This window comes from Xyrauchen texanus, chromosome 27 (genome assembly GCF_025860055.1).
Source record: "Xyrauchen texanus isolate HMW12.3.18 chromosome 27, RBS_HiC_50CHRs, whole genome shotgun sequence".
NCBI lineage: Eukaryota > Metazoa > Chordata > Actinopteri > Cypriniformes > Catostomidae > Xyrauchen > Xyrauchen texanus.
In genome coordinates, this window is record NC_068302.1 from 22,039,363 (window position 1) to 22,066,713 (window position 27,351).

A 27,351-nucleotide genomic window follows, 5' to 3' on the forward strand; every position below is an offset into this window, starting at 1 on the left:
CACTTGTATTCAAGGTGCAAGAAAAGTGTTTTTATTTTAAGTCAGAAAATCATTATATATATATTTTTTTTTATACTATTAATGTTTTTTTTTTTTTCATTTTTTTATGATGAAACCAACATGGACACAAAGATTACATTTCTACAAACTCAACAGATTTTTTTAAAGATTTCTTATTTTTATCACATCGGACAAACGTTGTCAATGTTGTCAATGACCCACATACAATCTTTGCAGTAAATACTGTACAGTACATAAGGGCCATGCCCACCACAGAGATCGAGAAGGACACAACATTCGGAATAGTTAATGGTTTTTTCAATGACTGATTCATAAACTTAGATCTGGTCCTCCCCAATCTTATATTTATTTCAATTTATTTAACATTCAATCAATATTTCATTAATCAATCCTTGCATTACATCCTCTCTGTCATCTCTGGGGCCTCCTGTCTTTTGATACAACCCAGTCAAATTCACTGTGACATTTTGAATGTGGTATTAAATGTGAGCCTTAACTTCATAGTAAAAAGGATGATGCAAGAGCACATGAAACAAGCTCAAACTACACAGCACAACATACATTTTTGAAATTGTAATCCATTATTTAGATTTACTTTACCATTAGAACGCATTGAGAGCTCCTTAATTTATACTTTTTAAAGTTTCAGGTATGAGATCTCTTCGAAATACCAATTATCTGAGCAACTTCTCCCCTCACCATCACAGTCAGGCAGAGGATGAAACGCATTCTGCAATAAGGATAAACTCAAAACGGATGAATCAGAGAAGTACAAGTTTATTACAAAAGCGTCTGCACTGTGTTCCATCCAAAAAATAAAATTTCAAATGTCAATACATCCAACTGGAACAAAGCATATGCTTTTCTTACAAAAAAAAAACAAAAAACAGATAACATAAAAAAAAAAAAAAACAGGATGGTGGGGGAAAATGAGCCTCACATACAAAGACCCAGGATGTTTTCCCATATCTACCAATCCGTAAATAACTGAATATGACAAACAAGGACACAGACAAATACATTTCTCTATATATGTGTCAATTAAGTTGGCAAGAAGAGACTTTACATTCTGTGGTCCAGCTACTGGACCAGATTCTGGGAGTGAATAAGAAAGTCGGTGGCATCAATTTAACAAGAGCTTCAGTGTGTGTGTGTGAGAAACCTTTATCCCAACCAACAGAAAGGAAAACTACCCAACAGTCCAAAATTGCAATACTGGACTGGTCAAGTAGCAGTCAAAGAGCTGTCACAATTATGCTTAAAGGATATAAACAACAAAGTGGATTCAGCACCTGACCTCATATATATATATATATATATATATATATATATATATATATATATATATATATATATATATATATAAAGAGGCTTTATTTGTTCTTGGGTAGTCTTTAACATTTAACTACATTAGTTACATGAACTATGAACAATACTTTTACAGCACCTATTAATAAAGATTCATTTCCAAATGTACATATTTAACATTAAAAGTTGTATACATTAACTTTGTGAACAACTGTCAAATGTGTGTTCAACCAACTTCTTGAGGTATCACCCTGGGATGCTTTTTAAACTGTATTGAAGGAGTTCCCATCCATGTTGAGCACTTATTAGCTGCTTTTCTTTATTATTTGGTCCAAGTAATCAATTGCAAAAACTGTTTTTTTATTAAATGTTTGTTTTGTAATGAAATAAATTAATATGGTGGCACAATTATATTTTTGTCTACAAACCTAATTTCAAACATTTAAGCATACGCCTTCAGATCCACAAGGCATTTACGTCCACAGAACCACTGGATGTTTTTTGTTTTTGGCGCCATTCTGAGTAAATTCTAGAGACTGTTGAGCGTGAAAATCCCAGAAGATCAGCAGTTACAGAAATACTCAAACCAGCCCGTCTGACACCAACAATCATTCATGTGATTATCTAATCAGCCAATCGTCTGGCAGCAGTGCATACAATCATGCAAATACGGGTCAAGAGCTTCAGTTAATGTTCATATCAACCATCAGAATGAGGAAAAAGAATTTGATCTCAGTGATTTGGACAGTGGCATGTTGGTGCTAGACGTTTATTGTTAAACGTAAAATGTGGAGCTCTCAATTGCTAGAGCTCTAAGACAGAAGTTTACTCAAAATCTGAAGTAAAGACCCACCAAATGCAGAAAATGAGGGCCAGTACAGAGGTTGCCAGATTGTAATTGAACGTTTCAATTAAGTAAGGCAGATCTGCAATAAGACTGTGACCCAAAGAGAGACAAAGCTGCCTGCAGTGAACTCTAGTTTGTCTCAATTGAAAGGTTGCAGTTACTTTTATTGCACTGAAACAGCAACCGATAGGCTGGATGGGATTTGACTGAGGTTTGTCCTGAATGTGGCATCCAAAGGTAAAAAGGATAGGTCACACAAAAATGAAAATTCTGTGATTATTTATTCACCCATATATTGTTCCAAACAATCATGACTTTTTTTCAGTGAAACACAAAATGAGACGTCAGTCCACATTAACTTTCATAGAATGGGAAAAAAAGAGCAGCGTCAACATTCTTCAAAATTGCTTCTTATACAGGTTTGAAACTTCATGTGGGTGAGTAAATAATGACATAACTTCTATTTTGGTTCTATAAAAGTTTTCAAATGTTCTGAACCATCGGGTTAGCAGGAAACCGATTTGAGGAAAAAGGAAAACAATATGCCAGAATAAGACTCAACAGCAACAAATGAATGAATGAATGAGGACAGTGCATCAGTCACTTGCTTGAGCATTTTACATTATTTCTTGTCTCAGACAGGTGAAGTGGCAGTATCACTTTTGGGGTACACACAAATCTGAGGGAAAAATAAAACAAAATAAAAGTGAGAGAGAAAATGAGGGAAGGATCAGTTTGCAAGTTTGGGATGTTTCCACTGAGACAGCAGGTTTAAAGAGAAAGTTCACACAAAAATGTAAATTCACTCATCATTCACGCACCCTCATGCCATCCCAGATGTGTATGTCTTTATTTTTTCTGCTGAACACAAATTAAGATTTAAGAATATCTTAGCTCTGTAGATTTATCCAATGCAAGTGAATGGTGACCAGAACTTTTAAGCTCAAATAAATGAAACATAAAAGTAATACATATTACTCAAGTGGTTAAATCCATAACATCAGAAGCAAGGTGTGGGTGAGAAACAGATACAAATTTCAGCCTTTTTTTTTTCTTACTATAAATCTTCACTTTCACATGTGGTGCCTGTTTAAATTAACTTTCATTAGGAGTAAAAAATGATTTAATTATTGTTCTGTTTCTCACCCACACCTATCATATTGCATGGATTTATCCACTGAAGTCTTATTGATTACTTTTATGCTTCCTTTATGTGCTTTTTGGACCTTCAAAGATCTGGTCACCATTCACTTGCATTGATGGGCCTACAGAGCTGAGATTTTCTTATAAAAATCTTAATTTGTGTTCTGCAAAAGAAAGAAAATTCTACACATCTGGGATGGCATGAGGGTGAGTAAATGAGAGATTTTTCATTTTTGGTTGAACAATGACTTTAAATTCAGAGTTCACCAAAAATTTTTATATATGTCATCATTTCCTCACTCTCATTTTGTTCCAAACACATGTGACTTTCTGCCATGGTAGACTAAAGGCGACAGTAGGCAGAATGCTTGGAACTGACAGCCTTCATCATTCACTCAGCCTTTTTCAATACAATGAAAGTAAATGGTGACTGAGGCTGTCATTCTGCTCAATATCTTTTGAGTGTGTGTGTTCCACAGAAGAAATACAGTCATATGAATTATAAACAACTTGAGGGTGTTACTGATGAAAAAATATTTTAATTTTTTTGGGTGAACTATCCCTTTAAGACAGAACACTTGATCGGATTACAGACCAAAGACTCTTCACAAACACTTTTTCTCACACACAAACACATACATATACTCTCATGTACAGCAGGTCTGTGCTCAGCATGTATAAGAATGACATCCCCTTGACTTTGAGAGGAGCTCATCTTCTGTACAACTCCATTTGGAACATCTGAAGACCAACACTGATAGTCATCAGACTGAAAATGCAAAATTACATATGATTGAAATACATATATATAAACATAAATTCCCTTAATTACTGCAGCAATAACGAGTCTTTTGGATTTGCTTTACCTGTGTGTAACGTTTGGGTAGTAACACCTGAATTGTGAGGCCCTGAGGTTTTGAACGGACACACCGGTTTATAAAAGTGTGTGTGTAAGAGTGTGTGACAGTGTGTTTGGAGAAATATAACAGCAGTTTGGCTGAGAAAAGCCTCTTAAAAACTCCAGATTTTAACAGCTGAGAAAGAGTGCGTATCTGTGTATGTCTCTCACTCTCTGTTCCCCCAACAGCCAGCAGATAGAGGGATAGAGAAAGAGAGAGATGAGCCGAGATGGAAAGAAAGAGCATCAGTGGAAATAGTTGCGGTAACAGACATAAGCACCTAGAACCAGTGCTGTGCACAAGCACACGTTGGCCAGCAGGGGGCTCCAGGCTCCATGGGCATCATCTGAAGGTTGAGACTTGGGAGGGGAATGCGCAGGTTTGGGAGGGGCTTCTGTCGCAATGATGGGGTTGTCGGGCTGTTCGCTTGGCAACGTTGTAACTCCAACCTCACCAGCTGCAGCAGCAGCCCGTCTGCGAAGATCTGGCAAATCTGTGAATGTCTGAGGTGCACTAAAAACACATAAGAATGAAGATTTTAACATTTTGACATTTACATTTATGCATGTTGCAGAATTAAAGCTATGCATTTGTATCAGTATTTGAGCAACCTGGTAATGAAACCAATTACGTTGCTAATGCCATTCTCTACCAGGTGAGCTATAGAAACACGTCACAAGATATGAGCGGTCCTTGCACATGCAAAACTGTCTGAAAAGTGCTACTGTGTGGATTGTTGCTAGGATATTACTACATAAGTCAAAAGAGAACACTCCCCAAGTCTTTGTTATAGGGTCCATTTTATTATATTCAGGTCACTTCTTCAATGCAAGTCTATGGGATTTCTTCTCTCCTATTTTATCATTTGCCAGGTGAAAATGATCATTTGCCGGGATTATTCAGGTCCACAGGTTACGCACCAACATTAAGTTCCAAGATTTTAGTACAAATGAGCAACAGTAATAAGTCATTTTAGAATGGAGTTTAAAGTATACAAAAGAATGATTACATTTACATTTTAATACTTTCACATTTTATTTTAAAAACATATGAACAGACTGTAGCTGTTTAAGTATAATCCTTGTGTGTGCACAGACAATACCAGACAGAAAGGTACTAAAAGGTTTACCTGTTTGCACTGATTTCTATGCTGTTCTTTATTGTCTCAACGAAGAAGTGTGCAGGGTCAGAGTTCACAAGGTCACCTGTGCCATTAGGGGGGTTAAGACAGGGTCGTGGCCTGGGAGGAGGAGTGAATTCAGGGGGGAGATCCTCCTCATTCGATAACTCCTTCCATGACTCCTACATACAGCACACATGAACACATGCACACAAACATTTCACTGACAGATACATCTTTAGCAAACAGTACAGAAATGTAACAATTTAGGACACCCAATTTAAATGTTTAAGGTACACTCAGTAACCCTCATTAAAAAAGGTTTTAAAGCTCCTATAGGAGCTCTTAAATAAATTAATTTAAATAAACGTATAACATTTTGAGCCTTGAGACTCAATCAGATCAGTAACCTTAAAAAGGCTGTTTTATTCTGCATGGAGAGGGTCCCCTCATGGGGGCTGCCATGTTAGGATCACATGACCTGCCAAATATTTCTCGCTTTCACTCATGGATTAATCATGGCTGACTGTGAATGGTGATTTTTCTCAATGGCACTGGTAACTAAAAACATCCACGCCATTAGGTGTAAGGGTAAGTCCTAGATGACATAAACAAAAACATTACTGAGTGCACCTTTAAAATATATTGGTCACTTTTACATGGCCTTACATTACCTGTACAGAAGTGTCTCCCATGATGTATTTGGCACCTTCTATGACAGCGAGGTAAGAGAAACGCAGCTGATCAGCTGTTTGTATCAGACCCATGCGGTATCGTCGCATTTCCAACAATACCTCTTGGATGCGTACTGATGATGGATCTTTCCTTTGAGACATCTGAGAACACAGCAGTTATTTAGGAGACACAAGGAGACTGTCTGCTGAGCTACAAGTCTGCTGTCCATCAACAAGCTCATCAAGAGTGATTGTGTCAAGTTAGTTATATATATACGTAAATAAAGACTTTCAGCAGGTTTCAGGAAGAATTTTTTTTTTTTTTTTTTTAAAACTGTACATTGGCTACATTCAATCCACAGCTTTATGTGACCCAAATCAGATTTTTTTTGTCAGGTTGTTAACATGCGTGAGTGTCATGAGAAAAAGCACTTACATAAATCTACTCTGTATCTTTTCATGTGCATATATTACTACGTGTAGTCCAAACAAATCGCTGAACCAAACTGTTGAGCCTTTAATTTTGCTTTATTTCCTTGAAAAGATACGACTCGCAATTAAAAGTTTAAAACCATGACACACCTATAAATGCCAGAAATATAGTGCACAGTTAACAAATGTTGAGCTAGATTTATGTAAAAATCATATTAAATCTGACCTGGCTGTTCACACTGAAGGCACATTGGAAAAAATTAGATACACATTTGATTTACAGGTGAAACTCGAAAAATTAGAATATCGTGCAAAAGTTCATTAATTTCAGTAATTCAACTTAAAAGGTGAAACTAATATATTATATAGACTCATTACAAGCAAAGTAAGATATTTCAAGCCTTTATTTGATATAATTTTGATGATTATGGCTTACAGCTTATGAAAACCCCAAATTCAGAATCTCAGAAAATTAGAATATTGTGAAAAGGTTCAGTATTGTAGGCTCAAAATGTCACACTCTAATCAGCTAAACACCTGCAAAGGGTTCCTGAGCCTTTAAATGGTCTCTCAGTCTGGTTCAGTTGAATTCACAATCATGGGGAAGACTGCTGACCTGACAGTTGTGCAGAAAACCATCATTGACACCCTCCACAAGGAGGGAAAGCCTCAAAAGGTAATTGCAAAAGAAGTCGGATGTTCTGAAAGTGCTGTATCAAAGCACATTAAAAGAAAGTCAAGTGGAAGGGAAAAGTGTGGAAGAAAAAGGTGCACAAGCAGCAGGGATGACCGTAGCCTGGAGAGGATTGTCAGGAAAAGGCCATTCAAATGTGTGGGGGAGCTTCACAAGGAGTGGACTGAGGCTGGAGTTAATGCATCAAGAGCCACCACACACAGACGGGTCCTGGACATGGGCTTCAAATGTCAAACGTCTTACCTGGGCTAAAGAAAAAAAGAACTGGTCTGTTGCTCAGTGGTCCAAAGTCCTCTTTTCTGATGAGAGCAAATTTTGCATCTCATTTGGAAACCAAGGTCCCAGAGTCTGGAGGAAGAATGGAGAGGCACACAATCCAAGATGCTTGAAGTCCAGTGTGAAGTTTCCACAGTCTGTGTTGGTTTGGGGAGCCATGTCATCGGCTGGTGTTGGTCCACTGTGCTTTATTAAGTCCAGAGTCAACGCAGCCGCCTACCGGGACATTTTAGAGCACTTCATGCTTCCTTCAGCAGACAAGCTTTATGGAGATGCTGACTTCATTTTCCAGCAGGACTTGGCACCTGCCCACACTGCCAAAAGTACCAAAACCTGGTTCAATGACCATGGTATTACTGTGCTTGATTGGCCAGCAAACTCGCTTGACCTGAACCCCATAGAGAATCTATGGGGCATTGCCAAGAGAAAGACGAGAGACATGAGACCAAACAACGCAGAAGAGCTGAAGGCCGCTATTGAAGCATCTTGGTCTTCCATAACACCTCAGCAGTGCCAAAGGCTGATAGCATCCATGCCACGCCGCATTGAGGCAGTAATTAATGCAAAGGGGCCCAAACCAAGTACTGAGTACATATGCATGATTATACTTTTCAGAGGGCCGACATTTCTGTATTTAAAATCCTTTTTTTTATTGATTTCATGTAATATTCTAATTTTCTGAGATTCTGAATTTGGGGTTTTCATAAGCTGTAAGCCATAATCATCAAAATTATATCAAATAAAGGCTTGAAATATCTTACTTTGCTTGTAATGAGTCTATATAATATATTAGTTTCACCTTTTAAGTTGAATTACTGAAATTAATGAACTTTTGCACGATATTCTAATTTTTCGAGTTTCACCTGTATTTCCACATATGAAAGGCTATGTTCAGATCCAATTTTTTCATTGTGTTGTCATTCATGCCAGTATCATACAGAAATTCAAGTACTTTTATTTTAAATTGATAACTACTGTATTGTTTTTTTCAGTTTCAATATATTTACTCAAATAGTTGTGTGACAGGGCGGAGGGCGGGACCGGGTCGTGATTCTACACACCCAGCCCCTTATCGGGCTAATCAAGCCTCCGAGAGGGATAAAGGAGGACTGCGGATGGTGGTGCAATAGAGAGAGAGCGTTTACGGGCAGCTGTCTATCATATGTGTGTTTGTGTCTTTTTGTTTAAGTTCTTAATTAAATATTGTTTCCATTGTCAAGCCGGTTCTCGCCGCCTCCTTTCCATGAATACCCTTTACAACTTGATACTGCAAAAATCCTGAAAAACATAAAGCACTGTTTACTTAATTTGTATATTTTTTTTATTGCTTGTAATTTTTCTTTGTTTTACTGCTAGCCATTTTTTGTTCTTTATTAGTAAATTTTTACTTGAATAAATACTGAAGCAATATTTACTTAACTTTTTCATACTTAAGGCATACTTTTTAAAAAACAAAAAAACAAAGGAGTGTGTTTAATTGCATGTTAATTTCTGCTGTGGTTTTGAAAGAGCATGATTCGCAATCAAAGTCAGGTTTATTGTCATGTTTAACACATTGAAAGGCAATAGAGAAAAATTTAAAATGGTTATCTGGCATCACAGAGAAATAAAAGCAATCAGTCCTCTCACCAATAGAAGGCAGGTGTCTACCAGGCAGAATGTTCCAGAACGGCCAATACCAGCACTGCAGTGGACCACAACAGGGCCATGATCGGGGCTCAGACAGCCCGACTCACGCACTTTGAATAGGAAGTTAAGAAAAGATGCCGGTGATTCAGGCACACCGAAATCTGGCCATGTGGTGTAGTGGAAATGAAGAATCTCCCGTGTTTCCTGAGTCTTTTAACACACAGAACAACATTATTCATGATGATGAGTGCGTTTGTCTGATATAAGCTTCTGGCATGTGTAATATCCTGAGACAGTAGAGTCAAGTCAACAGTCCATTCGAACCCGTTCCATTATAACAACGTTTTTTGTTTTGGAAAACAAGCATTTCAGCTAAATGCGTAATTGCTGTACAAATTTTTGGAACTGCAAAAATAATGATTCTATTTGCAAAGAAGTTGAACAGCCCCAAATTCCATGCTATTGGTTGAGCCAATGTTGCAGTTTCAGGCTGCTCAAACAAGAAGAGCAATGTTTTGAAAGCACTACAGAGCCATAATAGCCGCATTTCCACTGTCGGGCCAAATGAGGGCATGCTAGTTCATGCCAGGACCAGTTGCGTTCCCACTGTCACTTCCGGGGCCTCATTGTGCCTTCTCGGTTCTTTCTCGGGGCCAATGGCCTTAAGCCTGCTGATTACCCCTGGGCCAAACAAGGCCAACTGGGAATTGGAGGGGCCAATCTCAAAGGCAGAGTCTCACCTGGTTGTGTATCTTGCACAAAACAGTAAAGGTTTTTGGGGAAAAAAGAAAGCACAAATCGTTTAAATCGCACAATGGACAAAGCAGTGCCCAAATAATGAACTTTCCTTGAGTAGAGATCACGGATGGTGTGCTGGGACATCATCCCGCTGTTTGCGGAGAGACCACTCGGGACACAGTGGCAGTTACAGTCGGAGAGTTGTATGTTTACAAACAATATAAACTAGATATTCTAGATAGCTAGAAAACATGATACCTCTCACTTGTGTTTCCCTCTTGCTTCTTAAATGGGTGGGGTGTGTGACGTTGGCAGCAGGGCGCGTATTTAGGGCCAGTCTTAGGGCAACAATGCGGGACTATTGGTCTGATGGTGGGAATGCAGATTGATTTTGTTCTCACAGCTAGAGGTCTGAGGCTATTGGCCTGGTTGGCCAGTTGATAACCCTGGCTTGCACTGGCCTGATAGTGGAAAAGTGGATAATGTTTACACTTTTGGGGGGAATCAGCCTATGAATGGCTTACAGCCTTCTCTTCATCAAAGGTGCATTAAGTAACTTTTGTCTTTGTGTCATCTTTGACTTACATTGACACATAGCAGCTTGGATGCAACATCATTTAAAATCAATAGATTTCAGTTTCAGAATGAGCTTTATAAGTATATATAGAAATACACAACAGGACAAATATATATATAAAACGACACCACAGTAATTGCTCGAATCTCTGCCTGCCTGGCAGACATCTCGGCCTGGATGAAGGAACACCATCTGTAACTTATCCCAGCCAAGACCGAACTCCTTGTCATTCCAGCCAACCCTGCTGTTGAACAAAACATCACATGCAGCTTGGTGCAACTACAGTAACCCCTTCCAAAATGGTTTGGGTGTGGGGTGCGAGACTGGGCTTTTCGAACCTACAGTAAAACACTTTCAGGTCGTCAGCCATTTGATGATTACCTACAGTGTTGGGAGATAGTGTCTTGTAGATAGTAATGTCTTTCAGGCCTCTCCAAACTGATGCATGTTTGTTATCTGAAAACTTGTTTTTCAGCTTCTCAGAGTAGCTTCTTTTAGCCACTCTAATCGCTTTTGTCAGTGTGTTTCTGGCCTGATTGTTCAAGATTTTATCCCCACTTTTGTAAGCATCCTCTTTGGCCTGACAAAGCTGCCTGAATTTATCTGTAAACTAAAGTTTGTCATTAATGTTAAATAAGTCCTAGTAGGAATGCACATATCCTCACAGAAACTGATATATAAGGTCACATTATCTGTGAGCTTGCCCAGATTGGTGTCTGCAGCTTAAAAAAAAAAACTCCAATCAGTGCAGTCAGAGCAGGCTTGTAGTTCCAGCTCTGCTTCATTGGTCCATATTTTTACAGTCTTTACTACAGGTTTAGTTAATTTAAGTTTCTGCCTGAGGGTCAGAAGATGAACCAGACAGTGATCAGAGAGTCCCAAAGCTTCTCTAGGAGCAGAGTGATATGCATTATTTAATGTTGTGTAGCAGTGATCCAGTATAGTTCTGTCTCTGGTGGGGCATGTAATGTGCTGTCTGTATTTGAAAGCCATGCTGATGAAGATTGACCAGGATGCCAGCTCGCCTCCCTCACTTGTCTCACATAGCGCTTGAACAACACAGCAGCGCCTCCAACTAAAAGGTCCAGCGAAAAGTCATAACAGTCAAATACCAGGAAAAGATTGTCTGGTATGTGCTACAGAATGTTCAGCAGTTCATCCCTGGTAAAACTGATTGGAAAATAATTACTAAACACAGGACAAACTAACAAAAACAACAAAAGAATTGAAGAGCTCCACACCGAGGCTGCCATCCATGGCACCATCTTGTAACATGTTGAGATGCCATTGTAGAAATTTAGTATTCACAGTTCAGCGATGCTTTAATCAATGAGTAATAGTGTCAAATAACAGTTTGGTTACTGAGATTAAGTGAGTAGTATTCGGCTGGTCATGATTCAGCCCCCATGTGCGGACCCTCTCCATGAAGAATAAAACATCTTTTATAAGGTTACTGATATGACTGGTGTCTTCATTTTAATGTGAGTGGTCATGATTTCCTATTTATACAATATTGCAAAATATCAATTTGTGTCTTTAGAAGTTAAAGTTTTTTTAATGAAGAAAGAAATTACTGAGTGCACCTTTAAGCTGGACCAGAAAAGTTTTGACATTCAACACCAGTAGACACATAACCTTTAAAACACTTTTACTGTATCAGCAATGATAATAGTTGCATGAGTGGAAGAGGAAGGGATGAGAGGAAGATCAAGCAACTCACCGACAGATTCTCCAACTCCAGCTGACGTACTGTGTAGTATGACTTCACATCTTCTGAGATCAAAGTGAGTTTAAAATTTGTGTCATTAAAAACAGCATCCCTCTCCTCTCGCTGTGGCCAGTACTGCGCACACTTTACCTGCACACACACACACTCCACAATAAACTTTGCATGCATATGCTGGTTTGCAAATGTTCCACGTTGGCATCTGTAGATATTGTGTTCAGATATTGTAGACACAAAATAGTTGTGTATTCGTGTTTAACTTACAGAGCCTTTCTCTATAACACGATTCAGCATCACAACCCCTCGGCAGCGCTGTTCCCACACCATCTCCCAGAAATGACCACAGGTGTTTGGTAACGGGCCCTAAACACACACATACATACACATATTCACCAAAACAAGCACCTCTGCAAGCATTCCATTCCAGTCATATACGTGAATGTATATGTCAATTTCATTTTTACAGATCTGTATGATAATGTGAAGTTTAACTGAACGCAAAAAAAAAAAAAAAAAGATATCGGAAATCTTACAGTATCTCCTCTCTTTTAAGAGTTGAGTAGCCCTTTTTATTATTATTTTTCCCCCTGCAGTCCTGTGATAAGAACTGATCTGCGACCAACCAGTTAACCCTTTAAACTCTGAAGGGGTTTTTAAAGATTTCCTTTTCAGTGGCATACCCAAAATTAAAGGCTTATAACTCGACAAAAAACGAGGGTTAAGTGTTTGGTATAATTGTAAAGAACTTTTGTAATTTTTAAATGATATAGCTTATGATAAATTCTGAGACTCTCAGAAGCTGCTGAAAAATCACAAACACACATGAGCCAAAAACAGACTTTTTCCTTATATTTTTTTTATTTGACATTATACATCTCAGTGTGTAAATAAGGTAGCTCTGCTTTTGTTTTGTTTTTTCCAATCATGTCACCTGTGAGTATCAATTTTGTGTTGAAAGCAATCAAATGTTATAGCAGTAAAAAAAAAACATTTATCCTAGTGTCAAAAAGCATCTGCAAGTGTCCAAAAACCTCAAACAAAATAAATACTATAATTATACATAAGACCCAATTACACATTAGGGTTGCTCCGATACCAACATTTTGGCTTCGGTACAATATCAGCCCAGGTACCTCGGTATCAATACTAAAATCAACTAATAAAAGCCTCTTTTTTTTATGAAATTACACAGAAAATGACAGTTAAAAGAACTACAAAAAGTCTTACAGATACAAATTAAAATATATATATATATATATCATTGGTCTATGTCTGTCTTGCGTTTTGTTTTCGGTCTTTGTGTGAGCGCACCGCTTCTGGCCTGGTTTACACACCATGCACGCTTTAGTTCGGCTTGTCGGGATCTGGACACTCATGTCCCATGTTCTGTCTTTTATTGGCGTATTGCGTTTGTCATCTAGGCGGCATGCATTCACGTCAATCGTTCATGTCTCTCGCGACCATGGACTCGCTTCGCGTTTCACTCGCTTTGTGCTGCACATATTGGGTCACAATCTGTCTTCATGTTGTGCTGAGGTTCGGTCATTTCGATTTGAGATGTCGGGTTTATTTGTGGCCGAACTCTCACACAGGTGTCTTGTCTCGTGTTGTCACCTGTTACTTGCATCGCATAGTGTTTGCCTCGGAAGTACACTCATTGCTTTGTTGCCGTGCATTCTCTCATCTTGTCTGTTGGTTGGCATGGGTGCATGTTGCGTTATTGTCCTGGCGATACGCACTTTTGGGTGTCTGTGTCTTGTGAGAGCATGTGGTTTTGTTTCTATATTGCCACGTGTCTCTCAGTCATGCATCATACCCACCTACTTGTTTGCCCATTATTAGTTAATCTGTGACACCTGCCCTCCTTGTTAACCTGTTTGATTTCTTTCCCTATTTTAGTCTCCTGGTGTGTGCTGTCCAGTCCTCTCGTTTTTTGTATCCATATAGGTATTGTTTCATTTCCCTGTTTCTAGTCGGCCCTGTATCCAGTTCGTGCCACAGCCCAGCTTCTGTGGGTTTCCAGCTTGGACTGTGTTTTCCCTTACAGGGTAGTTGATGTTTCATTTTGATCCTTTTTTGTATAATAAATAAAACCCCTTTGTATTCACTCTGCATTTGTTCCCTGCCTCTGCTACTACAAACCATGACACAGAGCTTCACATTATTAATGAAAAAAAAAAATCTGATCACCTGTGACACAAGGCTGCTTAAATTTGTGATATTACTTACAAATAAAACAATCATTTTTATTATGAGTAGTATTGCTACTTTTGGATATTAAAGTTTTATACAGAGTTATTTTTTCTGCCTTTAATTTCACGCATCCATTTGAATAGAGTTTTCATGTTGGCGGGACTTTTATTTTGACAGACATTTGAGTTCTTCTTGTGCATGCAGGCAGAGTAACAAGATCTTATTCAGTTTCATTCCTTGACATCTGAGCAATCATTCAGTCTGTCATGTACTTGGCGCCATCTCCTGGTGGCCATATACAATTACACTGAACTACCCTCCCTGCCCATATTTGGATGACTTCCACCTCTGGTTACAGCAATCTGAATCCTAATACGATTGGTTTGGCATTCTATGGTGCTGTACAACATACTACATAATTTCAGATAAAGTCATCTGATCAAGGGAAGTATAAAACATTTTAGCCAGATAGCACATTAAGTGGTGTGTGCACATTGTATTTTGTGTGGATAGGCTGGTTGTATTCTACTCTTTGAGAGCTTTCCAATGGCATATGATGCATGGCTATTTGATCAGTCTGATGTTTTTACAGATTACAATAATATGTGCCATGGAAATGTTTTTTAAATTATCAAAATGGAACACTTCTGATTTGTATACAAATGTCAAAGCACTTATTCAGTTTTGGTCATAATGCCTCAATGATTTAGAAAGAATAGCTTCTAAGCTTTCAAACGATACTGATTTTGTGTTGGTCAAGACTGTAGTTAGTAATATTATTATTTTTTAATTCTCACGGGCCCACTGGCGTAAAGGGTTAAGAACCACAGTTATAAAGTACTATATACAGCATTTGGGTTCTACTTAGTGGAAACTTTTGGAAAGAGTCTTCTTAAAGTAAGTGCTGTGCATGTGAGAATTTGAGTACAGATCTGTGTGTGTTGTGTGTCTCAGCTGGCAATGCTCTGACGTAAAAAGGCTGGCAGGTTGAGACGAGTCCACTGCCGTCTCAGAGCAAAAGTGTGTATCTCTACAATAAAAAACATGCTGTGTTGACGCAATGCAGTATTTCACAACACTTCCCACTGTACTCTCGAAATGTGGGACAGAGAACATATATTAAACATGTATTAAGTTAGTGTGTGACTTCGCTTGAGGTTGTGGTGGTCTAACGGCTTCAGGCATTTAATGTAAATCAATGCCAGGATTTCTGAACAGAGAGTTACTGAAAATCACCACATTGCCCATTGCCTGAATATACTCAAAGAAATAGTTCACCAAAGAAATTGCCATAATTTACACACTCTAATGTCGTTCCAGATCCTTATGCCGGTTTTTCTTTTGTAAACAAACTTTCACAAAATGTTTGTGAAACAAATCAACCAAATCAATCCAAAGATTTGACTTAAAAAGAATGATTGACTTACTAAGGAGACACCAGCTACTTCTGGGCTTGTCAAGGAGAGCAAAGTCGTAAGATTTTCAGTGAATAACTGAAGGAATATTCTGTGTTCAATACAAGATAAGCTCAATCGACAACATTTGTGACATAATATTGATTACCACAAAAATAAATTTTTACTTGCCCCAACTTTTCTTTAAAAAAAGCAAAATGGGTTACAATGAGGCAATTAAAGCGCAAGCAAATGGGGCATATACGGCAGCGACCCCTCCGTCCTCGGGCAGACAGCCGCAGCTGCTCCCCTGGCAGATGGCAATGGCGAGCACTCAGTGACAGCGCATCCCTCCTCCTTCCCAGGTTTTGGAACCACTGTAACAATTAAAGGTCGGGCAAGGAGGAGGCGGGAACCAGCTGAACAAAAAGCAAACCTTTAATGCATAAATTATCTTAAAACAACATAAAACCTAAGAACACAGACACACATGCAATGCAGGTCTCTCTCTCTCACTCTCTCACTGATCAGACGATTCTGTGGTGGCTGTGTTCCATCACAGCCCGGCCACACTCTCCTCCACATCACAGTGTAAAGTTACAACAACAAAATAGTAAAATAGGCAATGATGACATAATGTAACAAAATTATTTAACCCTTAAATGACTGTAAAAATTACAATTTAAACAACTTTACAGCTCAAATAATACAGGATGTTTAACTAAATAATGTAAGTGGTTTTATAAAATTATATGCTTCACATTTCTGCCTTTAAACCCTTCAAACATTGACCCTGTTCACTCCCATTGCAAGTACCTCACTGTAACCTCGATTTTTGCTTTTTTTGTAGAAAAGGAGGGACGAGTCAAAGAACCCAGAATATTTATTTAAAATTTGGTTTCTCACCCACAGCAATCATACGTCATGAGACAACTTGGAACATAGCGCAACTGATACTTAGTATTTAAAATTATGCTACAGTTCCAATTCATTGCAATTGCTTGGAAAACAGCGACCAGCGCATTCTTCAAAACGAAAGTGATACAAGTTTGGAATGACATGAGGGTAAGTAAGTGATGACAGCATTTTAATTTTTGGGTGAACTATTATTTTAAAGGGGTCATGAAATGGAGAATGTAATTTTCCTTGATATTTAGACATAAAAGAGGTAACTGTCCTATAAAAACATACTGTAAAATTTTCAGAATTCAAAACTTCATCCCTAGTCTTAAAATAAAAAAAAAAAAAAGAGCATTTATAGTTACCACATAGTTTATCGCTAAGTAGAGGTCTGGGACCAGAGTACCAGTCAGGTTTCGGGCCGGGTTTGGGTCAGTTTTTCAAATAGGACTTCAGGAAATTAAATGAAAAAATAAACAGGCCTACCAAACTTGTTCCTTGCTCTCACTCAAAGCGCGCACAAATTAATGAGTTGGGGGGCTGTTCACACCAAAAGTGTTTTAAGTGCATCTGCTTGGTTCATCATCTCATCATTGTTCTCCCATGTAAACAAATGCTGGACAAATCTCTTTGACTGTTTCTTTAGCATCTCATGCAGGACCGGCACATTTTTAGAAACCATGCTAAGTTAAAAAGAACTTCAAGTCTCAAAAATGCATGTTGAGGCACCTTCACTCTGTTTAATTTGTTGCGCTGCTTCTAGATGTTTTCAGAGTGGGTGTCACAAAGATGCAACGTTCTGAACAAGTTCAGGCTGAAAAGAGGTGACTGTTATATTGTTTAACATTATTCCAGATTGTTCTGCACCAAGCAAAGTTTCAGTGCTTGATAAACAGTAAGGCAATTTTTTTCCCCCTTCTGCTTTAGTGTACTGAGGGGCTGCCATGCTTTGTTAAAACTGTTTGTGTTTACAGTTACAACACAGTTACGAAGTATGATGAGGAGGCGGCCGGGGCTGGGCCGTGACATGGGATTATTAACAGGAAATACATATCTTGTCCCAACAACTAGATTTATTTCACGTTAATTGTTGTTTAAACACTGATCCCATTCAGACTGCCATTTGTTTTTAATGTATACATTTAATGTTGGTTTCACATCTGTGAAAGGTAGAGAGCATTTTACTGGTTCAGTATATAGTGCTTCTCTGGCAGCTCTGTCTACTTGTTCATTACCAAAGATTCCATACTAAATGACACCAGCAGAAAATAATAAAAAAATTATATGATTCAAGTAATGACAATTTGATTAAAATCAAAAAATTTTGGGTGATTTTTATAGATTCCAATGCTTCAAGACATGATTTTGAATCAGTTATTATTAAAAACGTATCGGTTACCTAACGTAACCTCGGTTCTCTCTAGATGAGGGAACGAGTATTGCGTAAGCTAGCTTACGCTACGGGAAAGATTCATCTTTTCTGAGATATTGAAACCCAAAAATTATCCTTAATTTTTGTATCCATTGTCAACGCAGTGCGGCAGCTGCAGACCTTGAGCGGGCTAGCTAGCGAGCTCATAGGTTGCTCTGTGGCAACTGCTGCAGCCTATAGACGCAGCTTGGGCTGAACTCGCGATCCAATGAGAGGCGCCCACGCGCCACTGCATCAAAGCCCGCCAAAATGGGCGTGACTAGAGTGCATATAAGCGTAGTTCGTAGGCTGGAACCCTGGTTTTCATTGACTGAAGCGAAAAGGCTACGCAATACTGTTCCTCATCTAGAGAGAACCGAGGTTACGTTAGGTAACCGATACGTTCTCTTCACGAGAGGTTCTCTCAGTATTGCGTAAGCTAGCTTACGCTACGGAACCCATTGTCAACACCGTGCTCGCCAAGCATCCACTGTATGAGCCCCAGGGAATTAAGGGGACCCGGGAGCCCTTATGAGTGGGGAAATAATATTTGGCCGGCAAGAATGCGGGTCATTGATTGTGTAATACATAAGCACATAGTGGGAAGGGAACGACAGAGCGGCGGTGCCGGTCTGTGTGGAATGTGTCCCATCAGTGCAGCTCACCAGGGGAGCTGTAGCGTATTAAACCGCTAGTAGTTTTGCCTGCAGAGCGGGCACTTCCATATTGTAAAATCTGACAAAGGTGGAGGGGAAGTCCATCCCGCTGCCACACATATGTCGTGAATGGAAATCCCGCTGGACCATGCCCACGAGGATGCCATGCCTCTAGTGGAGTGAGCCCTAATGCCCAACGGGCATGGCAGGTCTTTTGACGCCGTATGCAGCAGCAATAGCGCCCACTATCCATCTAGATAGTGTCTGTTTCGAGGCGGCGAGACCTTTGGTGCGCCCCGAACTAAACGAAAAGCTGCTCGGAGCGCCTGAAAGCAGCGGAGCGCGCAGTATACAATCTCAGTGCTCTGACCGGGCAAAGGAGATTGGCGCCGCTGCTCGCTATCGGGTACTGGCAGCGCCGATAGGGAAATGACCTGTGCTCTGAAAGGAGTACCGATCACCTTGGGAACATAGCCGTGTCTAGGCTTTAAAATGACCTTGGAGTCACTTGGTCCAAACTCAAGACACGCAGCGCTGACAGACAGCGCGTGAAGGTCTCCCACACGTTTGACTGATGACAGGGCAGTCAGAAAAACGGTTTTGAGTGAAAGGTATTTCAAATCCATGGATTGAAGTGGTTCGAAAGGGGGGGCTTTCATAGTTTCGAAAACTATAGAAAGATCCCAGATAGGAACCGATGGGGGCGCGGGGTTCATCCTTCTAGCTCCCCTGAGGAAGCGGATGACCAGCTCGCTTTTACCCCATGACTGGCCGTGCAGGGGTTCAGCGAACGCCGCAACGGCCGCCACATACACTTTGAGCGTGGATGGGGATCTGCCCTTATCCAGCAGCTCTTGTAGAAATACGAGCAGCGATGACACCCCACATGTCCGCGGGTCCAGGTCTCTGTCGGTGCACCATTTTGAGAACACAGACCATTTTGACGCATAGAGTCTTCTCGTGGAAGGGGCTCTAGCGTGTATGATGGTGTTTATTACTCCTCCTGGCAGAGCGACGGGTAGTCGCTGATCACCCACGCATGCAGCGCCCAGCTCTGGGTGGGGATGCCAGATTGTGCCGCGAGCTTGAGAGAGGAGATCTGCTCTCACTGGGATGGGCCACGGCGCTGTCAGTGACAGCCGCGTAAGCTCCGGGAACCATGTCTGATTCTCCCAACGCAGGGCTATGAGGAGCACCGAGTGACGATTTCCATGATCCTCTGCATTACCTGTGGCAATAGCGAGACGGGAGGGAAGGCGTAAAGCGGGCGCCTGGGCCAGTCCTGGGCCAGCTGGCCCTCGCTCGAGGAAAATATTGGGCAGTAAGAGTTCTCTTTGGACGCAAAGAGGTCTATCTCTGCTCTGCCGAATAGGTGCCATAACGTCTGGACTGTTTGAGCGTGCAGGGACCATTCCCCTGGGGGAATATTGTCTCTGGACAGTCTGTCCGGGCCGTCGTTCAGGTGGCCTGGCACGTGCGTCGCCCTCAGCTCAGTTGGTCCCAGTCAGACGCACGTTGGTCTGACTGGGACCAACTCAGTATGCGTTTTGTCAGATGGAAGAGGTTCCTGGATCTGACACTGCCCTGACGGTTTAGGTAGGATACCACAGATCTGTTGTCCGAACAGACCAGGACGTGGTGACCCTGAATGACCGGGAGAAAGCGCACGAGCGCGTACTCGACTGCTATCATTTCCAGACAATTTATGTGAAGGAGCTTTTCCTGAACTGACCATAGGCCGAAAACCGGAGAGCCCTCGCAGACCGCGCTCCAACCCGTGTTGGACGCTGCCTGTCGAGATGACTTTTCGGCGAGATACAGCGCCCATTGTCACTCCCCGCTGATACCATTCGCCACTGTCCAGGGCTGCAGAGCTGATATACAGGTCTGAGTCACCTTGATGGGCTGGCGGCCTGTGGCCCAAGCCCGGCGAGACGCCGCAGGTGTTTAGCCAATGCTGAAGCGGGCGATGTGCAGTAAACCCAGCTGAAGCACTGCTGCGGCTGAGGCCATGTAACCTAGCACTCTCTGGAATTTCTTCAGAGGCGTGAGGCTGTTCATCTGAAAAGATGCGGCTAGTCGCTGAACACGGCGCGCGCGCTGTGTAGATAAGCTGAGCCGCCATTGCCACGGAGTCTAGTTCTATTCCCAGGAAGGAAATGGTCTGACTGGGCTGTAGTGAGCTCTTGGTCCAATTGACTGCAAGACCCAAACTGTTCAGATGGCTGAGGAGAACTGCTCTGTGAGACAGAAGCTCCATATGTGACTGAGCCATAATCAGCCAGTCGTCCAAATAGTTCAGAATTCGCAAACCCTGACTCCGCAGGGGTGCGAGCACCGCATCCATGCACTTCATGAAAGTACGGGGTGCTAAGGACAGGCCGAACGGAAGGACAGTGTATTGATAAACCTGGTCGTCGGGCGTAATCTCAAGAATGGCCTGTGACGGGATTTATCTGAATCTGAAAGTATGCATCTTTCAGATCGAGAGAAATAAACCAGTCCCCTGGCGCATCATGCGCGAGGAGTTTCCTGATTGTAAGCATTTTGAACGGTCTTTTGCAAGCACCTTGTTCAAAACCCTGAGATCTAATATGGGTCTGAGGCCGCCATCTTTCTTGGGAACAAGAAAATAACAGCTGTAAAGCCCCGACTCGCTCAGAGAGGGTGGCACTTTTTCTATGGCCCTTTTGCACAGAAGGCTTGCTATTTCTGAACGAAGCATGCACGCTGCTTCCGTGTTCACAGTGGTTTGGAGCCGCGCTCTGAAGCGAGGGGGGCGGCGATCGAACTGTAGCAAATAGCCCTGTTGTACTGTGCTTAACACCCACTTGGATATCCCTGGAATAGCTTCCCACGCTTTGAAGCGTAACGCTAGAGGGTGAATGGCCAATTCGCTCTGATTGCCGTACACAGAGCGCTGAACAAAATGTGTGAGCGTGTTTAGTGTGTTCATGCATGATTGCTCGCAGACAGCATGAACAGGCTGTTTTGTGAGTGACTTCCCGATTGGAATGAATGGGGAAAGAGTCACATCTGTTACATGATGCGCAAGCATAGTCATGGGCACGGGACTTACACACAGAGGAATGGTTGCTAGCCGTGTAACAGAGCGGGCAGAGAATGGGCGCGCGCACGCATTTGTGGGCGCCTTCATTGACTCTGACGCTCGAGCGGTTCGTAACCGCTTTATGTGAGCGTGCTCTGGTGGGGACACGAGACATGCAGTGCTTGTGTGCAGAAGTGAACACTGGATTGTGGGCACATTTTCTACACATAGGGCTGGTCGTGTGACAGAGCGGGCAGAGAATGGGCACGCGCACGCATTTGTGGACGCCTTCATTGACTCTGACGCTCGAGCGGTTCGTAACCGCTTTATGTGAGCATGCTCTGGTGGGGACACGAGACATGCAGTGCTTGTGTGCAGAAGTGAACACTGGATTGTGGGCACATTTTCTACACATAGGGCTGGTCGTGTGACAGAGCGGGCAGAGAATGGGCGCTGCGACGCATTTGTGGGCGCCTTCATTGACTCTGACGCTCGAGCGGTTCAGTAATCGCTTTATAAGAGCGTGCTCTGATAGGGGCACGGGATGTGTTATGCTTGTGTGTAGGGGCGAACACTGGGTTGTGGGCACTTTTTCTACACATAAGACATGTTTGCTCTTTACAAGATTTATTTGGGTCGCCGTGAAAACGGCGTTTGAGTGCAGGCAAGCGGGCAGTGTCACCGGCTTGTTGGCTGCTAAATTCACCACTGTAGTAGCCTGAGAGAAGGGGACTGACAGGGGGCAAAGCTTTGACGGTGGTCCAGCCGCGGCGGGACTGAGCCGTCGTTTGTTCAACAAAGTTAGGAAGACTTCGGTTGCTCTGGTTTCAGCGTTACCTTAAATCGAGGCCCGCGGGGGGGCGGCAGTCTGAGCGCGATCGAGGGCGGCCGCCCTGTCGACGCTGAGAAGTCTGAGTTTGTTGAACTGGGCGCTGTGAAGAGGCTCGTGCAGGAGGCTGATCACGTGAGCGGCCTGCAGAGGAGCTAGCGCGACGCGGCAGGAAGAGGTTCATGGCTTGGGTGGCTTTCTGGACTTCTGAGAAGCGGTCAACAATGCCACTCACCGCGGAGCCAAAGAGACCGGTCGGAGAGAGCGGTGCGTTGAGGAACGTGGAGCGCTCTGCTTCTCCCATGTCGGCTAGTGTTAGCCATAAGTGTCTCTCGGTCACAGTCAGCGAGGCCATGCACTTCCCTAGAGCTTGGGCTGCAGCTTTGGTAGCGCGAAGGGCGAGGTCTGTCGCGCTCCGTAGATCAGTAACAGCCTCTGGGTGCCTGCCTTTCTCATCCCACTCCCGAAGAAGGTCTGCTTGTAGGATCTGTAAAACGGCCATTGAGTGCAGAGCAGATGCGGCTTGGCCGGCGGCGGAATAGGCGCGGCCAACATAGGCGGAAGTCGCTCTGCAGGCCTTAGACGGGAGCACAGGCTTGGAACGCCATCTCGCGGAGGGCGGACAAAGGTGTGCTGCTACCGAGTCCTCGACCGGGGGGATGGAGGAGTAGCCTCTCTCAGTGGCGCCGTCCACCGACGCGAGAGAGGTGGAGACGTGGGAACGGGTCCTGGCTGAAAAAGGAGTGTTCCACGACTTTGCAAGCTCCGTATGTAATTCCGGCAGGAAGGGAGCGGCCCGGGCCGCGGGTGTAGAGCGGCGATGGCTTTGAAGAAAGCAGCCGTCGAGTCTGTTGGGTGCCTGCTCAGGGGGCGGTGACCACTCGAGCCCGAGAAGGTCGACGGCCTGTGTGAGGAGGCGTGTTAACTCCCCTTCAACTCCGGCGCGTGTCCTGCTGGATTCCTGGGCCGAGGAGGAGGCTTGGGAGCCTGACCACTCCTCGCTGTCCGAAGCCATGATGGAACAGCGGCCCTTATCGTCCGCCTCGTCATCCGAGATGGCAGCAGTGCGGCCGCTCGGCGGCAACTGCACGTCCCGGGGGGGCCGGGAGGGTGAAAGCGATGCTCGGGGGAGAGGCTCCGGCGAGGCAGTCGCGTCAACCACAGTTTCCGGCAGCCTTTGTGAGCGGCGCTTCTTCCTGCGCGGCTGAAGGTAAGGCGGCATGGCGGTTTCTGCTTTGAGCGCTTCGAGTCGAGCCCGCAGGGTCGACATCGGTAGCTCCTCGCAGAAATCGCATCCGCCCTCAGTGAGGGCGAGCTCTGCATGCCCCAGTCCCAGGCAGAGAGCGCAGATGATGTGGCGGTCTCCTGTGCTGAGAAGGGCGCGACATGAGGCGCAAGTGGAGCGAGGCATCTTGAAAAAGACGCTCGTACTCTTTTGTGAATAGTTTGTGAGAACTAGCTTGCTGAATAAAAGGATACGTCGTCGGATGGCGTAGCTCGCAGGATGGCTGAAGGTGGCTGAGACGGCCGGCTTCTTCTAGCGCTGTCCACGCTTGCTTGATGCCCCTCGAACGGCGACGCGGCTTCCGGGTCAGCGATGCGAAGAGCTTCGCTGAAGAGATGAAAATCAGGGTTCCAGCCTACTGAACTACGCTTATATGCACTCTAGTCACGCCCATTTTGGCGGGCTTTGATGCAGTGAGCGCCGGACGCCTCTCATTGGATGCGAGTTCGCCCAAGCTCGTCTATAGGCTGCAGCAGTTGCCACAGAGCAACCTATGAGCTCGCTAGCTAGCCCGCTCAAGGTCTGCAGCTGCCGCACTGCGTTGACAATGGATACAAAAATTAAGGATAATTTTTTGGCTTCAATATCTCAGAAAAGATGAATCTTTCCCGTAGCGTAAGCTAGCTTACGCAATACGAGAGAACCTCTCGTAAGAGAACAAATGCGTGGAGCAGTCTCAATGAACTTCAGTGCCAGTAGTAGAGCATTTGCCTCAGCGTGTGGCTATTACAAGAAATTAGCGACAGAAAATGTTTCCAATGCTACATTAATGAAGCATGGTGTACCTTTTTTTCTATCTGTATCATCCTCATATTTGTGTAAAAGTGTGTGCGGGTGCAAATATGGAATCACACAGCTCAGCAGATGCAAATCTGGGCCTTAAGTATAAATGTTAGTGTGTCACCTGAGTAAGTATGTAGTTTCTCTGAGCTTCCTCCACAGAGATTAGACTGGCATTTATGTAGTCATTATTCCCGATCTGTAGATGAATACGGCTGTGGTCAACTGTGAGAAGAGAGAGATATTAAGCTGTGAAGTACAATACCCATGATGCTTTGCAAGTTCAGCTGTGGAACCATTCTTTTTCAGGTCCTGTTCTCAGTTCCCCACAAGACAGAGAAAAAAAAACATCATGATGAAAATGCTCAATTGAAACCAAACACACAATCATTCAATAGGCTTATGTGCTGTTCTTTAATCTTTGTGCCTTTTGGGGTTTTTGTGGAAAAAGAGAGAGAAAGAGAGAGAGAAGAGAGAAAGAGAGAGAGAAGAGAGAAAGAGAGAGAGAGAGAGGAAACCACAACAGCATCGCTCTTTAAAGTGTTTGTGAAGGAAGAGTTAAAAAAAAAAAAAGAGGGGGGAGAAAAAAAAAAGACATGACATCTTGAGTGTGAAATGACTTTAACAGCTCACTGATAACAGGCCCCTTCCGTTAGGTGTCACTGACTCTGAAGAACAAGGGAAGAGGCACACTTACATGGGCTGACGTCTCTGTAGCGATTACGACTTCTGTTTTCTGGAAGTTTGGCAAGCTTACATGGTAGGTCGCTGGACTGCTGCCTGATCTCCTACAGTTAACAAAAGTCAATGAGATGAAATTACTAATTCCCCTTTGTGAATAAAGTGAAACAAAAATGCAAATGATTTGCTTGGTTTGCTAAGTGGGTGGCTTAAAATCTCTGTATGCAAATAAAAAAATCAGTAAGGACAGTAGAGCAGCACAGGTATCTAATGTATGATGTCATACATCCTTTGATGGCACTAAAAAAGAAAGTGAGCAAGAGAAATGGACAAAAGTCATTCACAATAATAACAGACTTCCTCTTTTAAAAGATGAACTCATCCTTTTCATCTGTATACAGATCTCGGTTTACAAATTATTAAATAAATATGTTAGGGGCTGTTCAGACAGAACGCATTGTTCAACAACAACAACAACGTTTCAGACAGAACGCAGGGGCCTCGAGACGCGTTTTTAACAGTTGACGTGTTTTATTTTATTGCCAGGGTATTAACAAAAAAAGTGTTCAGACTTAGATTAAATAATGTACATCAGAAATCGGGAGGAAAAAAATAGAAAAGCACCAGGTACAAAAGCATACAATATTAAAAGTTCTGTCTACTTGGCACGTTGTCTAAAACGCTAAAACGCGAGACCTCGAGACTATCTGGAGCGTGTTTACATTGAAAAACAACTACAAAAGCAGGGCAAACGGACGCAAAACAACCAAACAAAAAACGCGTTAGGATTAGTTCGGTATGAACGGCCCTATACAAAGTATCTTTATTCTATGATATTGGTTAGAATATGGCAAATTATACATGTCAACTTGCTTTTGAGTCATTATGAATAATTAGAGCGTAATAAAGGAGTACTATCAAACGTATTTTTCCCATCCATCAACTCGTGACAGGTTGACAGGTCAGAATTTGAGCATCTTATTGAATCTAATCTCCGGTCCATTTATCACCGAGGACACTCGCGCTTTCTCTAACCATTAACAGGACACGGATCGTTGACTTAGTCTGCTTCTGGTGTTTGAGTTTAAACCCTGTTGTACCAACAGGTCCAAGTGACTGTCTAATATTTCTCTGGTGTGTTTCGTGAAGTTCTGCTTGTACCTGAGCTGCCTGCTGGTTAACCTGATGATGGCAAAGCGTTCACCACATCGGTAAAATGCCATCTATTATGTACCGATCTGACCCAAGATAAACTTCCAGCCGTCCGGTCTGAAATCCACGGCTTTACCTGGTAAACGGCGGTCCAGTTCTCAAACTCATCGATTTCCCGAAACTCGGCTTCCATTGCCGCGTGTGTTCCCCGCCTTTCGATGGATGACTCCCTGCCAATATAATCAGTTATAGATTCGATGTCGAATCACGTGAGAATAAAACACTTGTAAAAGTCAGCTTTAATTTTCTTACGGAAGGTTTTTAGTGGTACTGTTGTGTCGTTCTTACCGGAAACATGCTGCTCGCCCCTCCCGCAGCAAGTCTCTCCGCCAGCCGTCGACGCGTGCTCACGCCCCTCTTTCCTCAGATTGACCAATGAAAGACCGTTTGTGAAGGCCAATCAACACTAAACAATGGGGCGTGACAACCACTTCGACCAATCAAATTACGGAGCAATCCCTCTCAATTGTTCTGGGTATTGTAGTTTGTTGTAATTAGGGAGTTTATACGTGTGGGTAATAGGTTTAGAAAAGTACCAAAATTAAAAGGGCTAATATTAAACATAGAAGGTTCAATATTAAAGGTGCACTCAGTAACTTTTTGCTCTTTAAAAAATTGTAACTCCTAAATAAATTAATTGTAATTTTGCAATATATATATAGGTGCAATAGGTGCACTTTCTCCTTCACTGCCCAAAATTTCAAGATACAAGGGACATTTATATAGATAAATGAACAAACAGCATTGACAAATTTATAACCATGACAGAACAAGAACAAATGAATATAATACTTGGAGAGGGACACACAGCAGCACTGGCTGCAAGATACGTTTTAACGTGTCACAGCCTGAGAGACAGTGGGTGAACCTGTGTTAT

General features: G+C 42.5%; 1 protein-coding gene across 2 annotated transcripts; it reads right to left on the reverse strand.

Annotated features, from left to right (window-relative positions):
- Window positions 1–1,397: 1,397 nt before the first annotated feature.
- LOC127621458 (tyrosine-protein phosphatase non-receptor type 1-like) lies at window positions 1,398–26,814 on the reverse strand. 2 transcript variants are annotated; one of them, XM_052095053.1, is made up of 10 exons: window positions 26,763–26,814; window positions 26,551–26,644; window positions 25,279–25,369; window positions 24,706–24,806; window positions 12,349–12,447; window positions 12,079–12,216; window positions 9,044–9,253; window positions 6,013–6,174; window positions 5,348–5,520; window positions 1,398–4,731 (listed from the first exon to the last, which is right to left on the reverse strand). In XM_052095053.1, the coding sequence occupies exons 2-10, from the start codon at window positions 26,605–26,607 to the stop codon at window positions 4,464–4,466; spliced, it is 1,299 nt and encodes a 432-aa protein (XP_051951013.1). In that variant the 5' UTR covers window positions 26,608–26,644; window positions 26,763–26,814; the 3' UTR covers window positions 1,398–4,463. The 2 variants fall into 2 exon arrangements, with proteins under 2 accessions (XP_051951013.1, XP_051951012.1); XM_052095052.1 differs by having other exon boundaries at window positions 26,727–26,782.
- Between the last annotated feature and the right edge of the window lie 537 nt (window positions 26,815–27,351).

Coding starts and splice junctions, on each gene's coding strand:
- LOC127621458 (XM_052095053.1), bottom strand. CDS start 26,607: ATGGAAGCCGAGTTTCGGGAAATCGATGAGTTTGAGAACTGGACCGCC. Junction 24,807..25,278: donor CTACAGAGACGTCAGCCCAT/GTAAGTGTGCCT, acceptor CTCTTCTCACAG/TTGACCACAGCCGTATTCAT. Junction 5,521..6,012: donor TGGGAGACACTTCTGTACAG/GTAATGTAAGGC, acceptor TGCTGTATGTAG/GAGTCATGGAAGGAGTTATC.